The 17,261-nt window shown below is 44.0% G+C and overlaps 1 protein-coding gene across 1 annotated transcript in view; it reads right to left on the bottom strand.

The window, feature by feature from the left end:
- Nucleotides 1–613: 613 nt before the first annotated feature.
- KPNA6 (karyopherin subunit alpha 6) overlaps nt 614–17,261 on the bottom strand; it is a 46,970-nt gene continuing 30,322 nt past the window's right edge. The window contains exons 7-14 of the mRNA XM_080656221.1: nt 14,258–14,346; nt 13,482–13,581; nt 12,999–13,162; nt 12,750–12,828; nt 10,878–11,003; nt 10,449–10,576; nt 6,865–7,043; nt 614–5,764 (exon numbers count right to left, since the gene is read on the bottom strand). Of these exons, the coding sequence (XP_080512347.1) occupies nt 5,577–5,764; nt 6,865–7,043; nt 10,449–10,576; nt 10,878–11,003; nt 12,750–12,828; nt 12,999–13,162; nt 13,482–13,581; nt 14,258–14,346 (1,053 nt within the window). The 3' untranslated portion in view covers nt 614–5,576. The remainder of the gene's footprint in view (nt 5,765–6,864; nt 7,044–10,448; nt 10,577–10,877; nt 11,004–12,749; nt 12,829–12,998; nt 13,163–13,481; nt 13,582–14,257; nt 14,347–17,261) is intronic.

The following is a 17,261-nucleotide window of genomic DNA, read 5'->3' as shown; positions in this document are numbered from 1 at the left end:
AGACCATTTGGAACAGTGGTGATTGTGGCCAGAGCTCTTGATGATTGTTTTCAAGCAGAAACTCAGGCCTGGTAATGACAGATATTTTTCAGGAGAGTTATCGATTTCAAAATGTTGGCAACATATTAAAACTTAAACACACTATCAGTTAACCAAAATCCTCTTTTTGGGTTAATCTATTTTTTGGCTAATTGTCTATAATCTTTGCTTTAGAAATTGATCTAAATCAAAGCAAGTAATCAATGAACTGTATGACGTTAATGGGCTAAGTTACAGTGACAGAATGCAGATCAGTGGTTGCTGGGGGTTGGATGAGGATTCCTAAGGGGCATACAGAAACTTCTAGAGATGATGGATATGTTCACTATCTTCATTGATGTGATGCTTTCATGGTTACATAGATATCAAAACCTATCAAATTGTACATTTTAAATATGTGCCATTTATTGCAGGTCAATTATATTTCAATAAAGCTGATTTTTAAAAACATCTTTATAGCAGGAGTAGGCTGTTACCAATTCTTAATTCCACTGTTAAGTCACAGGTTTAAACACGTTCTCCCCATTCACATCACAAGAATCCAGTCTAGAAGAATCCCAAAGAAGACAATTTGGAACTTTGCAACAGGTTTTTATTTTTGCTTTATTTCTATTACAGTGTTTGAAACCTAAAGAAATACATTTTCTCTTCAAATTTGGATGTGTATATAAATATCATTTGTCTGGACTCAGCACACTCAATGCTATGGTTTCTTGGCCTATGTCTGCTCTGAAATCAAGCTTTGTTGTCTACCCAGGGGCCCTGAGAACATAGAAAATAGCCAGAGTTTACAGTTCTTGGAAAATGAAAGCAAATGAATTTGGAAAGGAAACCCAATGAGAAAAAGGGTTCGATTCACCTTTGTAGGGTCTGTACTGGGAACCCAAGCTGCTTTTGAAGGACATCTGGTTTGTCTTGGGTGGCTGGGACCTCACACCACCTTCCCTTCTGTAGTGGCTCATTCAAAGGCAGTTCCCACAAAAGTTGGCTAAAAGAGTCAATACCCAACTACAGGGCTTGAGGGTTCTCACAGAGGTGGACTCTCTAAGGCCATCCTCTGAGCCAGAGGTTCCCAGTCAGTCTCAGGATCTGAGATTTGACTTCCTTCACTACCCCCAGGGAATGGCAGGATGTTCTGTCCTAAAACCCAGGGGCTGAAAATCTGACCTACACAGGGGAGCAGGGCTCTAGCATTTAGAGGGGTTCACGTATGTTCTAACATGGGTATCAGCATGGCTGGCCCAGAAATAGCGAGGTAGGCCCAAACTATACACTACACAAACTTTTATAACACTACACAAACCTTTCTCCTGTGGTGTTGAGCCCAAAATTTAATGCTGCAAATAGCCCAGGCCTGAGGCAAAATGCCCCCAAAGGAAATATAACAGCTTTAATTCAGACTTGGTTGGTGCTGACCTCAAATTCTTCCCTTGCTATGGTCTTAATCTGGGGCTGGAGGATAGACAAAAGGATTACTGAATCATTTATGAAGGCCTTGGCCAAAGAGCAGCTAGTGCCTATGACACGAATCCCCACAGGGTCAAAATCTCAGCTTGTTGGTTTAACAAAAGAATCCAAAAGTTAAGACACAGAAAAAATACTGGACAAGATTGGTCTAGAATCCTAAAACGGCTATGGAAGAAACCGACTCTGAGCAATTTCTCAGTCTCACACTCACTTGTAGGAAGATGTTGCGACTGGTTATGAGCATTTTCCTGTGGTTCAGTGCATTGAGCCTTGCACCCTTCCCCAGCCTGCCAGGGAGGCAGGCAGTCACACACATTCCTGAGGTCCCCAGCCAGCCTGTTTATCCTACAGGTCCCTGTAGGGCCCATAGGGACCTGGAGAATCTGGCTTCCTGCCTTCAATTGAGAATCCAGAATCTGAGCCCACAAGACAAATCTACAGAGGAATACCCAAGATGATGGACACCAAGCTGAGTGAGTCTCGGGAGAGGAGATGTAGCCGCAACATATGAGCTGAGGCATTCAAAGAGGGGTATGTGGAATGAGGAGGGAAGTACTGCATTCATCTTCCCTCCTAGTATGCTAGAAACAGGAATAACTCTAGGATGTAGGGGAAGGAAGGCAGACACGAAAATGGAAATCCATTTCATTCTGTACACCGTTTTTCCTTTTAAGCTGGTTTGGCTTGAGAGAAAAAGTCTGTGCCTGAGAGCCTTCTTTTGCTCTTCCTTGACTAATTATAGTAGCAGCTCTAATCTGTGCAGTTCAGCTCCAAAAAATTTGGCTTCTGGAAAGTAGCTTCCAGAGCAAGGAGAATAAGTAGAAGGAGGTAGACCTAAGGGTCCTAGGTAATGGGGAACACCAAGGGCTCCTGAAAGCGGAAGTTATTAACACCTGCTCCTTGGAAGGGCCATTGGTACTCAATGACCCAAGTAACCAGGCTGGCCAGCTGAAGTGGAACCCATGTGGTTCCATCAGAAGGTGCAGCCAACATCAAGGCCAGGTAGTCACTGGGATACCTTAGAAATGTGGGCAGGCTTCTAGGACAAGAGGCCCTGCTAGTACTGGAAGATGAAGAGGGACTGGCAATAAAGAATAGCTGGCACGGTTCAAAACAGTATTTGAATACTTGAGCTAAGAAAAAGGCTCCTTATCCCCTTAATCCACACCTAGATACCTCCACCCCCACCAGAGATCTTAAAATGGACATACCAGTCATGTGTCAACATATGAAGATTCCAAAACATGTCTTATCAGGCTACTCCCTATAGCAGCCTGGCAATCCCTCCATCCCTGCAACATCCATTCAGAAATCTACCTGAAAGCCTTTGACCTCACCTAGGCCAGGGTTGGGAGTCCAGATGGGAGCTGTCCATGAAGAGTGGCTGTCAAGCCTGGGTTAAAGAACTATTATTTTGCTTCCCAAGATGGCCAAAGGAGAGGAGAAACACAAAAGAAACACTGCCTCTGCGGCTGGAAGAACTTCACCTGTTGACTGAGAGGAGTTAGAGGAAGATCATGGGAAAACATGGTCTGAGAAAGACACTAACAAAGGAAAGCTCCTAGAGGCCACTTTGATCTGATGAGAAATCTGTCCTCATGTTGTGCCCTGGGAGCCGTCAGCCTTTGAAGAAAACTGGCTTTCAGCAGCAGCCAGAGGACCAAGTCTTCCATCTGGTACAGGGCCCAGATCCGAAGGGAAGGTAGATTTTGGAGGAACAGTTGGGAAAAGCAAGATGTGTATGTCTCACAGTAAGAATTTGGTCCCAATGTCAGGGACTTAACTATTGCTTAAGATGTACAAAGTAGATCCTACTAAAGTGCTTTCTTTCCCCTTTGGACAAGGATGGGGGGTAGGAGTGAGAGTGGAGTTTTTCTTTGAACTATAGTTTGCAATGGAGTCAGCAGGCCAGGTGGAAAAGGTCCTGCCTCTTGCCTACCTGGGAGACTGGGGGGTGAGTCATCATTCCTAAGCTGAAGAGTAGCATCTGACACACTTTTTAGTGATAAGCGATAGCCTCAAAACACCTTTCTCAGAAAATGGCTGTGGAGTTGGATCTCAAACTAGAATGAGGGCAAATTCAAGGCTGACAGTGAGCACCTGAACCTTAGACCTGTAAGCAGAGGGGCATGGATTTCACCTGAGCCAGAGATGTGTAGGAATGGAAGCAAGAATGGCACTGTTTCTGGGGAAGGGAGAACAGCTTAGAGCAGGGCACCTCTGACTGACCATGGCAGGAAAGCAGGGGCAGTGCAGATTGTGCCTTCTCAAAGTTGCTCTATACTTACTTACCCGACAACTTCCTCCACCCCATCCCCAACAACTGGGCTTTTCTCTCATATATAATCCACCAAAGCATAGGCAAGCCATTGTGGCACTGCACTAGCTTTATTAAGAGAGAAAAGAAAAAAAGACCCTAGGGTTATAATTGTCACAAGGAAGGGCAAAACCCAAACCAGGTACAGGGATCCCAAACAGGGAAGATATCATAACTCTCACAAAAGTCCTGAGGCTGCTAAGTTAGAGAGAATTGGAGAGTCAGCCACGAGTGATAACTTATGTGAACAAGGGTCTTTTGAGACCAAATCTAAGACGGCGGATGCTTTCTGGGTTTTCTGATGTAAACAGGATGCTCATAGTAAAGATTAGAGTGTTATACTTCACCACACCCTGGGGTCATCCTTGCTTCCTTCAGGTACTGGGACAATCAGACCAAGCTGACATGCTACATAAAGGTTCCAGAGCTAAGGGTTGGTCCCTGGTGGTGGCCCAGAATCCAAGCAGAGAAGAAAAGGACCAGCTCAGGCCTCCTGAGTGAGGAAGCTTCCACATTTCTTTTTGGTCTTCCTCACAGTACCCTACTAACAGAAATTACAGTTCTTCCTCTCAAGACCAATTAAGATTGACCTACTTAATATATAGAATATAAAAAAATACAGAACTTTTTGACATTCTCTCCTTTGGAAATAAAATATACATGATCCAACTATGGAAGAGGAAGGAAGGCCAAAGGTAGGGATTCCTGGCTATCCCAATACATGACACTCTCACTCCAACCTCCTCTGCAACTTATGGGTCACCAGAGCAAGGACTTTTTCCTCAGGAGAAAGGAAGGATCACAGCCCCCTGTCTCGTGCTTAGGAGAAAATACAGCTACCTCAGAGGTTCATTCAACTCCGAGGGGAATTTTCAAGTAAACAAATGAAGTTGGGTCGCACCATTGGAAGGTGGGTAGGAAACATGGGATCAGTAGCGACACATGGGAAGCCCCGTCTGAAAGGCCTGTGCTCCTCCCCTCCACTCCCACTGGTATAGTTACCCAGGAGAGTGAGGGGGATCTCCCAAACTAAAGAGGTCTGGGCAGAGATTAGAGAGAGGGGGGGGGGGGGGTCTTGTCTTATGGCGACCTCCCCCTCAGCCTCTAGTCCCAGACAATGCTGGCAGCTGGGATTCCTAAAACCAGGAACTCATGGTTCTTGGAAAGAGCAACCTTAATACAAGAAAAATGTGCAAAAGAAAAAAATTAAATAACTCAATCCAAGCATACAAGATTAATATTCTGTCAGAGCAAGAATACTTTTTTGGGATTTCTCTCTTCCCCTCCTACCCCCTACTTCTGGAATATTCCATCTGCTCAAGTACCCAAGATAAGAGTTACACAAATCAGGGCAGAGAACTGGGAAGAATGAAGGAAGATAAAAGGGAAGGAAGTCACTACTAAAGAAAAAATAAACATAAAAAAGGTGCAAAATTGATTACCTCAGTCCTCCTTTGTCTACCCTGGGCTTCTGGGTTAAAGACATATGTGCAGCCAAAATAGAGTGTAAGGAAGAAAAACCCAACACGTCCCCTTCTTGTCACAAAACCCAAATATGAGCCTCAGATGGTTCTGTCTGTCCAGAGGGTGCTCCCTCAAAGGGAAGGGGGTAGAGCAGGTCAAGAGCACAGTTTCCAGGGCAGCAGAGGTGTGTGGTGGCTGGTGGTGGGGGACTGGTTTCCCGTCCACCAGAGGGCTGCTTTTCCGCTGGTTGGTGGTGCTTCCCATCCCATCCCCTCCCCGGAGGCAGACATTATAGCTGGAAGCCCTCCATGGGGGCCTCAGGCTGTTGGAAGATGAACTGCTGTTGCGTTTCATCCACTTGGGGAGCCAGGCTGCTATCATCATCTTCTACACCAAAGTAGTGCTCAATGAGGTCGAAGGCCTTCTGGTAGATGTCCTGGTTCTCATGGCTCTGGAGAAACTCAATTTTATCCAAGCCTATGGTGGTAACAAGGAAGGAGGGAGAGTCAACTTTCATAAGTGCTTTTCTATTTTTCTTTCCCGAGGCATGTTGCTGTTTATAAATACAAGTAATATGATCGAATCTTTATTTTTTTGACCTGAAAGAGGAAAGCCAAGATTTCCCTCCCAAACTACATAATCCCAAAGGAAAAATACCATATGTCAGTTATAAATCAGAGGTTCTAGTCCTGATTCTGCTTTTATTTTTTAAAATTATTATTTTTTTAAATATATTTTTATTGATTTCAGAGAGGAAGGAAGAGGGAGATATAGAAACTTCAATGATGAGAGAGAATCATTAATCAGCTGCCTCCTGCACGCCCCCTACTGGGGATCAAGCCCACAACCCAGGCATGTGCCCTTGACCAGAATTGAACCTGGGCCTTTTTGGTCCGCAGGCCGAAGCTCTTCCACTGAGCCAAACTAGCTAGGGCCTGATTCTGCTTTTATTTTTATTTAACTTACTTACTTACTTAACTTACTTACTTACTCATTTATTTATTTATTTATTTTTAATATATTTTTATTGATTTCAGAGAGGAAAGGAGAGGGAGAGAGAGAGAGAGAGAGAAACATCCACAATGAGAGAGAATCATGGATCGGCTGCCTCCTGCACGCCCCACACTGGGGATCAAGCATGTGCCCTGACCAGGAATCGAACCCTGACCTCCTGGTTCATAGTTTGATGCTCAACCACTGAGCAACGCCGGCCGGGTGTGATTCTGCTTTTAATTACTTATTTGAATCTCTGAGATGAGTCCATATTGTACTCTTGCTTGAACTTGCTATAAGCTCAGCTAAAAATATGCCTTCCAGTGCCTGGTTCTATTACCAACTCTGGAGCTTTCTTTTTGCATCTGTATCATACTTACTTGCTGGGTAGAGCCCATCTGAAAGAGAACTGATCTATTGCCCCTAAGAGGAAGAAGGAACTGATGGGATAGAACCTTACATTCAATGATGACTCTAAAACGTACACCCTCACAATGTGTACTACTTTGGAGGCCTACAATCCCGAGACTCTGACCTATAACCTCTCTGTTAAGTCAGAGATAATGTTGGGAAAGGACACATACCATAGGCTTCTTCGATGAGGCCACAGTAGGGATTTACTCCTGAGCCACTGCGCTTGCTCTCTTGCTCTCCAAGCCGAAGGATATTCTCCAGTCCATTGAGGGCCACTTGAACAATCTTTGAATCCATTACAGTCAGCAAGTCACAAAGGGGTTTGATGCAACCCAGTGATACCAGGTACCTGAGGACCAGAAACCAGGCAAGTTCTAAAATTAATGAAGGGCTGTGAGGGAGGGGAGAAATGAGTGGGAACTTTGAAGTTTAAAATATAAGGATGTTGCTAGGGTCAAATTTTTCTAACCAACCAATGGGAAGTTAGCAGATCATATATTAACTCTTAGAAAAAGAAACTGCCCTGGCAATCCGCTCGGGTCCTCTCCCTGTAGCAGGGAGCTTTTCTGTAATAAAGCTTTACTTTAGCTAAAAAAAAAAAAAAAAAAAAAAAAAAAAAAAAAAAAAAAAAAAAAAAAAAAAATTAATGCAGGGCAAGGGAGGTGCTTAGGCAGGTACTATGATGTCTATGGGTCTCCTTCATGCATGTCAACATGCTGAGCAATCCACTCTTACTGAGTCTTTATAACCACCCATCCTTTATCTCAATCTCTCTACCTTCCCAATGCTAATTGTCCAGTTCAGCGATTTTCAACCTTTCCCACACATGAATTAATTACTAAAATTCTGTAATTAAAATATAATTTTTGCCTGACAAAAATAAAAGGTATAATTTTGATTCATCCACACCAGACAGCTATTGTTGTATTGGCTGTTGTCAATTTTATTTGACAATCTAAGGGGAAAAAAGGTCAGCACCCTTGACTAAATAGTCAGGTACTTCATGTTTTGTTTTTTTTTAACACTTTTAAAAAATGTTTTAAATTGATTTTGAGAGAGAAAGGAAGAGGGAGGGAGGGAGGGGGAGGGGGAGGGAGAGAGAGAGAGAGAAAGAGAGAGAGAGAAACATCAATGATGAGAGAGAATCATTGAGAGAGAATCACTGATCACACCCCACACTGGAGATCGAGCCCGCAATCCAGGCATGTGCCCTGATGGGGAATCAAACTGTGACCTCTGGGTTTATAGGTCGATGTTCAACCACTGAGTCACACGGCCGGGCATAGTACTACATGTTATAAATATTATTGTGGCCCGGCTCAGTGGTTGAGCTTCAACCTATAACCAGGAGGTCCCAGATTCAGTTCCCGGTCAGGGCACATGCCCAGGCTTCAGGTTCAATCCCCAGAGTAGGGTGTGCAGGAGGCAGCCGATCAGTGATTCTCGATTCTCTCTCATCATTGATGTTTCTCTCTCTCTCTCTCTCTTCCTCTCTGAAATCAATAAAAACATATAAAAAATAATAAAAAAAAATTATTGTGGCACACCAGTTGAAAATCGCTGGTCTAGTTCATTGCCATGTGAAAGGCTACCATGATTCTTCCTCCTCATTTCTAATGTCTCCTTGCTGTAATATTACCACTCTGAACACATCATTTCTCTGCTTAAAAGTTTGCACAGTACAAGCTCTATAGGCATGACAATATAGACCCTCTACAATTGGCTCCTACCCTCCTCTTCTAGCTCTGCTTCCCATCATTCCCTTCTAAGTACTCTACATTCCAGTCAAACATGTAAAGGTCTCCAAGTTTCTGGTTCTTATACTTTACTTATGTTTTTCCAATCCTAAAAGCCTTTTACAACCCTTTATTTATCCTTCAAAGATTAACTTAATGGCTATCCCTTTACTCCTAAAGCTTTATGTATACAGTCATGCAGAGCAAAACAAAATTTTGGTCAATGACAGACTATATGATGATGGTCTCATAAAAATTATAATGGAGCATAAAAATTCTTATCACCTAGTGACATTGTAGCCATCATAACGTCATAGCACAACACATTATTCACTTATTTGTGGTGATGCTGGTATAAACAAACCTACTGCACTGCCATTGTATAAAAGTAAAACATACACAATTATGTACAGCACATAATACTTGATGATAATAAATGAATATGTTGCTGCTTTATGTGTTTACTACATATACTTTTTATTGTTATAAGTGTACTCTTTCTCAAGGGTGGAGGGAAAAAGGGATCCTAATATACGGTGACAGTGTAAGATGTGACTTTGGGTTGTGGGCACATGGTGCTGCAATAAACAGATCTGATAACATAGAAACCCACACCTGAAACCTATGTTCATGTTGACCAATGTCACCACAATAAATTCAATAAAAACAAAGTGTACTCTTCTGGTTATAAAAAAGTTTGCTGTCAAACAATAACTGTTATGCCGGCAGCAGCCTCACACATCTCATGTTTACCATGTTGCATCATTTTGTTTAGTATAGTAATATGTAGTACTAGAGGCCTGGTGCACGAAATTCGTGCATGGGTAGGTTCCCTAGGCCTGGCCAGTGATCAGGGCCAATCAGGGCCTTCTGGCTGCCAGCTGGGGCCTTCTTTCGTTCTGCGCTGCCCCCTGGTGGTCAGAACACATCATGGCGAGCGATCAAACTCACGGTCTCCTGGTGGTACTCCCAAGGGGACACTTTGCATAGTAGCCTTTTATATATATAGATAGGCTTGTAGCCTAGATATGGAGTAGGATAGACCGTCTAGGTTTGTGTAAGTGCACTCTGTGATCTTTGCACAATGGCAAAATCCCCTAAGCTTGTAACATATTCTTGTCATTAAGTGGTGAATTACTGTACTGAATATATACCCCCTTACTAAGGGCAAGATACTTGCCTAATTCGCACCACTCCTACTCATATTGATAATGGAAACTAAAAAAAACAAAAACAAACACAAAACACACACACACACACACACACACACACACACACTACTTTCTTTTTGTTTCTCCCAAGTATTACCCCCCAAAATGATTTCCTAAAGAAGCTGATGCGAATGAACCATATCATGGCTCTCCTTCATTTGCATGAATAACTGACAATTACATATAGTCTCTGGTGTGGAGAATGAGGTAGGAGACAGATGTCTGTATCAAAGATTTCCGTTCTCCAGGAGAGAAAAGAAGTACATGGTTTATAGGCATCTATTCCAGACTCCAGTGCCACTCTAGCATTTTATCAGTTAGAACCTACTGCAGCTGCCTTGCCAGTTCAGTGTTTGAGCATCGACCCATGCACCAAGAGGTTACTGGTTCCATTCCTGGTCAGGGCACATGCCTGTGTTGCAGGCTTGATCTATAGTATGGGGCATGTAGGAGGCAGCCAATCAGTGATTCTCTCATCACTGATGTTTCTATCTTTCTCTCCCTTCCTCTCTGAAATCAATAAAAATATATTAAGCCCTAACTGGTTTGGCTCAGTGGATGGAGCATCGGCCTGTGGACTGAAAGGTCTCAGGTTCGATTCGGTCAAGGGCATGTACCTTAGTTGTGGGCACATCCCCAGTAGGAGGTGTGCAAGAGGCAGCTAATTGATGTTTCTCTCCCATCAATGTTTTTAAGTCTCTATCCCTTCCTCTCTGTAAAAAATCAATAAAATGTATTTAAAAAATATATATATTAAGAAGGAGAGTATACATATCACTCCAGACAAGGGGGGAAAAAACCTGATACCTGATCTGCTCAGGGGTTCCTCCAGATGTGGCATTGGTGATAGCCCAGGCTGCCTCTTTCCTTGTACGGAACTCCGCTTTCTGAAGAATCTCGATCAGCACAGGGAAGATGTTTGTATCTATGACAGCCTGAGAGAGGATTGGGGTGGGGATAGGGAGGAGAAAATAAGTCACTACAAGAAGAGAAATCAAATGCAGCCCACAAATCAGCTAAGATTTAGACCTCTTCCCTTCCTGGGAGTCTTCCTTTGTTCTTGTTATATAGATGAGAGACTACAGGGGAATCTGGCTTCCACTACACAGAATCTTTGACCCTAATTTCTAAAAGGAAACAAAATTCTTTTAGAAGCAAATATTCTACAACCTCTCATGTCCCCCTGCCTTCCCACCTGACATACCCACCCCCTGACTTCCCTCCTGCTTGTTCTACCTGTATTTGAGCCCTGTTGCCAGCAGTGATATTTGAAATAGTCCAGCAAGCTTCTTTCCGAATTGACTCCTTGGGGCTGCTCAGCAAGTGGAGGAGGCAAGGGAGCGCTGAACAGTTGAGAATGACCTAGAACACCAAAAGCATAGGCAACAAAAATTAAATGGATTCAATCAAAACTTGAAACTTTTTAGGCATCAGAAGATACCATCAATAGAATGAACAGGCAAATCACAGAATGGGAGAAAATATATGCAAAACATATAACTGGTAAGAATTAATATCAAGAATATATAAAGAATTTCTACAATTCTACAATGAAGAAACAAACAACCCAATTTTAAAAATGGGCAAAGGATCTGAATAGACATTTCTCCAAAGAAGATACATAGATGGCCAAAAAGCAGATAAAAAGATGCCAAACATCACTAATCATTAGGAAATGCAAATCAAAACCACAATGAGATACCACTTTACACTTACTAGGATGACTACTATAAAAAAAACCCCAGAAAATACAAGTGTTGATAAGGATATGGAGACAACTGGAACCTGGTACTTTGAGGGTGGGAATGCAAACTGGTATGGCCACTGTGCAAAACCCTATGGTGGTTCCTTAAAATATTACACATAAATTTATCATATGATCCAATAATTCCACTTCTGGATACATATCCAAAAGAACTGAAAGCAGAGACTCAAAGAGATAACTTGAACACCAATGTTCAATGCAGTATTACTCACAATAGCCAAAAGGTGAAAACAACCCAAGTGTCTATTAACAGATGCATAAAATGCATAAACAAAATGTGGTGTATGCATACAATGCAATATTATTTACACATAAAAAAGAATGAAGGTCTGACACATGCTATAATATGAATGAACCTCAAAGACATTATGCTAAGTGAAATAAGGTGACACAAAAGGACAAATATATATGGTTCCACTTATATGAGGTACCTAGAGTAGTCAAACTCACGAAGAAAGTAGTATTGTGGTTACCAGGGGTTGGGGGGAGGAGGAAATGGGGAGTTATTATTTAATGGGTACAGAGTTTCAGTTTGAAATTATGAAAAAATTAGAGGCCCGATACACGAAATTCGTGTAAGAGTAGGACTTCCTTCCCCTGGCTGCCAGCACCAGCTTCCCTCTGGTACCCAGGATCTGGGCTTCCCCAGCTTCCCTTGCAGCCGTGGCTTTGTCTGGAAGGACATCCGGTCTAATTAGCATATTATGCTTTTATTATTATAGACTGTGAAAATAAATGGTGATGATGGTTGAATAACAGTGTGAATGCACTTAATGACACCAGTAAATTTTATGTATGAATATTTGCTTACACACGCACACATAAGAATGGCCTAGAAAATGAGTGTGGGTTTGATCACCTATAAAAAGCTGTCAAGAATCCCACAGAATTATGCCAACTACTCAAGACTCAAAGAATACCCAGATCTCTAGCCTTTGAACAGAAGAGAACCTGTTTACTGTGCCCTCCCTGTCTGGATTAACAGGAGGTAGTGTCCCTATATAGGATCCTAAGGTCTATGAAGTAGGGGTAAGGTTTCATAGCTTCTAATATCTCGAAAGGAACAGAACTCAAAAACTGTTAACAATTAGCTTACAATGTCCCAGGTACTGAGTTAGATTAATTTAATGTTCCTTCAAAAGCACAGAATGAATGATAATTTGCTTCCCATTTACAAAAAAAAATGAAGGCAACCAAGTTGCCCGTGATCATATAGCAAGTGGCAGAGTTGGAAATTTTCACCCAAGCCCATGCTTTCTCTCCTAGTCTATGCTGCCTCCCATCAGCACCAAAGTTATTGGTAGGGAAGGGTTTTGTCCACAGGCAGCTCTCTTCTTCCTTACCTGGGTTTGGATATCATCTCCAGTGACGATGTTACCCACAGCTCTCAGGGCAGGAGAGGCCACTTTGTAATCATTATGCCTGCAGAGGAGGGAGAACTGGTGAGTAAAGGACAGTACATAGTACTCAGCCCTGCTGACCACCAAGCCTGACAGCACTCTTATGGCTCCAGATCTTGGGATAGGGCAGCAGTTCTTTAGTCTGAGCTTGGAAAAAATTAGGGAATCTGTACCCTTTCTGAGACCACTCACATTAGAAGCTCTACCAATCTCCTGCAGACTCCAGAGTCTATGACTGCCTGGATCTTCTCATTGGGGCCATCAGACAAATAAGAAAGGGCCCAGCAAGCATCTGCCAGCAAATCTGAGTCACTGCTGAAGAGTAGGCGAGACAGCACAGGCAAACAAGGGGAGACCTGTTGGAAGCAGAGTGAGAGGGACTCACAGGGGGATAGTTACATCAGCTCTACTACTACTAACTAACACTGCTGTCCCCGCCTCTACAAGTACTGCTATGCCCTGGACATCCCTACAACATTAAGCCATCAGGCCTAACTTTTCACTTTCCCATCCATGCACACAAGATTACCTACTTCATTGACAATAGCTTTTTTCAGTCTCCCATGGATTGAGAGACTCACAGGAGTTCCCCAAAGACTTGAAAACTCCCACATAAAAATTCATCCACTTGAAGGAACCTATTATCCCTCAGGAACCGGTAAGACACTCTCTCACCATTGCAAACTCTGGAGGTGGGTTCTTCCCTCGGCAGAGGTTTGACAGGGCCCAGACTGCATTCCGTGTCATTGTCAATCGTGTGGATTTTGTAAGGAGCCTGAAAGAAAAAGAAAAAGCCAGATCCTGAGCAATGATGTCCTTGGCATAGGGTTGTTGCCAATGGAGGCCAGGAGCAAATCAATCAGATTCCTAAGACTCTAGCAGCCTCAGCTTCTTCTTACCCATAGACCTAAGGTAATAGCCTGTTTGTGCTGGGAGGCCAACCTGCATGCTCAGAGGATTATGATATGAGATTGTGATCTCTGAAGAACAATTTATCCATTTATTTTGGTTTAAATGCAATGTAGCTCTACTTTAAGGGTTAGAGTGAGGGATGGGGAAAGGATCCAGATGACCTTTCATGGGGACTCTGACCTGAGGTTTACAATAGAGCTTTCCAATGACCTGATGCATAAACCCATAACAAATCAATGTATTCTGCCGAGAAGGCTGGATTTTCCAAGATGGGCTAATCCTGCCTCTCTTCCTGGCTCAAAAATGAGGCAGGTATGACCAACATAAGATTCCACGGTGCCATGAAGTGTGGAAGCGCAAGATCCGCCTTGGCACAGACCAGCAGCACAATCTTCATGCTCTTAATGATACTTTTTACTTTGGCAATCAAAATGTACTTTTTATATTTACTTACCATCTAGAGGTAAGTTCCCCCAAAAGAACTACCATATGGCTACCCTACAGATGTCTCAGGTTGCAGGTGATCAGTAATTACTCACGTTAACAAAGGATTAAGGATGGAACAGTTCAAGACGTAATCTCGGCAAACGGAGCTGTCTCCAGCTATGTTTCCCAGTGCCCAGACTGCCTGAAAAGGGGATGATGAAACTGTCACCCACAGAGCCTAGTGGTTTCTTTGCGTACTTTATACTTACAACCATAGAGTACCCATCAATAATCAGATGAAAAACATATCAAGGCCCAAGACACACTAAATAAACTCAGGTGCCATCTCTGTTTGACTCTTTTTTGTAAATGTAGTTTTGTTTGTTTCATACTCACACAAGGATATATTTTTAATTGATTAAAAAAATTTTTTTTTTAGACAGCAAGGGAAAGAGAGGGAGAAACATCGATATGAGAAAGAAATATGGACTGGTTGCCTCCTCTACACACCCTAACTGGTGATTGAACCCGAAACCTAAGTATTGCCCTGACTAGGAATCAAACCCACAACCTTTTGGCATACTGGATGATGCTCCAACCCAGCCAGGGCCCTTTTGGTGTCTTTTTTTTTTTTTTTTAAATATATTTTATTGATTTTTTACAGAGAGGAAGGGAGAGGGATAGAGAGTTAGAAACATTGATGATAGAGGAACATCGATCAGCTGCCTCCTGCACACCCCCTACTGGGGATGTGCCTGCAACCAAGGTACATGCCCTTGACCGGAATCGAACCTGGGACCCTTCAGTCCGCAGGCCGATGCTCTATCCACTGAGCCAAACCGGCTAGGGCCCTTTTGGTGTCTTTTATGAGGACTTGCTCTAGGAGGGCCTTTATTCTGAGAGTTCCTGGTTTAGTGGCAAAGACAGGCTGACCTCTGTACTGCAGCCAGAGAAGCCTAACCACGACCTTTCTAGCCCCGCCCCCCAAAAAAGGCGAAAGTGATTAAAAGGTGCACTCTTGTATTCTCACAGGACCTACCTTACTGTTAATGGAGGAGAAAAAAATCCCAGGACCACTCTCTACTTCTAGCCAACCAGCAAATATCCAGTGGAAGAAATGGAAGTTGTATCTTTATCTCTATGATCTGTAGGTACTGAGAAATGGGTACAGGGGTATCTTTTCTCCACTACCACCTCTGATGTCAAATGTGTGGAGTTTTTCCACACCAACAACTAATTATCTGACACCAAGTGCCCAACAAGTCAACTAAATTCTAACACTAACTCATATATATATATATATATATATATATATATATATATATAATTGATATTTTACAGAGAGGAAGGGAGAGGGATAGAGAGCTAGAAACATCGATGAGAGAGAAACATCGATCAGCTGCCTCCTGCACACCTCCCACTGGAGATGTGCCCGCAACCAAGGTACATGCCATTGACTGGAATCGAACCTGGGACCCTTCAGTCCGCAGGCCGACGCTCTATCCACTGAGCCAAACCGGTTTCGGCTAACACTAACTCTTGAAGTTAGCGCAAACCTTACAGGTTAAAGCTCAGTCCACAACACTGCCCCCACTTTAGACACTAGGCACCACCCACTGGCTATAAATTTGAGAGTTCCCATAATCCTCTTCTCAGGTTCAATAATTCACTAAAGGTTCACAGAACTCAGGGAAACACTTTAGTTACATTTACCAGTTTATTATAATGGCTACAACTCAGGAAGAGCTAAATGAGAGATGTATAGGGCAAGGTATGGGGTGAGGAGTGGGGGTGTCACAGAACTTCCATGCCCTCTCCAGGCTTCCCATCTTCCCAGCATATTGATGTGTTCACCAATCTGGGAGCTCTCTAAATAATCACTGTTCAAGAGTTTTTATAACCCAATCTCTAGCTCTCCTAACCTTCCTGGGGAGGTTGGGGTGGATGGGTAGGGAAGGTTTTGGGAGTTGGGGCTGAGAGTTCCCACCCTCTAACCCTATGTTTGGTCATTCTGATGACCAGCCACCCCTCCCCCGCAATCCTGAGATTAAGGAGCCACAACCTGAACCATCTCATTAGCATAGACTCAGGTATGTTCCAAAAGGGCTCATCTACACTAATAAAAGAGAAACATGCAAATTGACTGTACCTCTGCTACACCCACAAGCCAATCAGGAGCGAGTATGCAAATTAACCCAACCAAGATGGCTGCGGCCACAGAGCGAGCAGGGGGCTTGGGTTTTCCCCTGGCCTCCGCTCAAGGCTACAAAGTTTCAATTATAGAAGATAAATAAATCCCAGATCCCAGGGCCTCTGCTTGGGTCACTGGGGGGCGTGGCTGGCCTGCAAACCACCACAGGCCCCTCGTCCAGGCTGCCCCACGCCCCAAGGGAACCCCCACCCTGATCCGGGACACCCTTCAGGGCAAACCAGCCAGCCCCCACCCGTGCACCAGGCCTCTATCCTATCTAATAAAAGAGTAATATGCAAATTGACCATTACTCCAACACACAAATTGGCTGCCCCCATGTGGTCAAAGATGGCTGCCCCCATGTGGACACAAAATGGCCACCACAAGATGGCCAGCAGGGGAGGGCAGTTGGGAGGACCAGGCCTGAAAGGGAGGGCAGTTGTGGGTGATCAGGCCAGCAGGGGAGGGCAGTTGGGAGGGACCAGGCCTGCAAGGGAGGGCAGTTGGGGGCAATCAAGCCTGCAGGGGAGGGCAGTTGGGGGGGACCCAGGCCTGCAGGTGAGAGCAGTTGGGGGGACCAGGCCTGTAGTGGAGGGCAGTTAGGGGTGACCAGGCCTGCAGGGGAGGGAAGTTAGGGGCAATCAGGCTGGCAGGGGAGCACTTAGGCATCAGTCAGGCTGGCAGGGGAGTGGTTAGGGGCAATCAGGAAGGCAGGCAGGCGAGCTATTGGGAGCCAGCAGTCCTGGATTGTGAGAGGGATGTCCGATTGCCCGTTTAGGCCTGATCCCAGTAGGGATCCCTCGAGGGGTCACATATTGGAGAGGGTGCAGGCTGGGCTGAGGGACACACCCCCTGTGCATGAATTTCGTGCACCGGGCCTCTAGTCTATATATATATATAAAAGCCTAAGCGACCATTATGACTGG

This window comes from Plecotus auritus (genome assembly GCF_963455305.1).
Source record: "Plecotus auritus genome assembly, chromosome: 2".
Classification (NCBI taxonomy): domain Eukaryota; kingdom Metazoa; phylum Chordata; class Mammalia; order Chiroptera; family Vespertilionidae; genus Plecotus; species Plecotus auritus.
The sequence above is the reverse complement of the archived record's forward strand: the minus strand, read 5'-3'. Positions and strand labels throughout refer to the sequence as shown.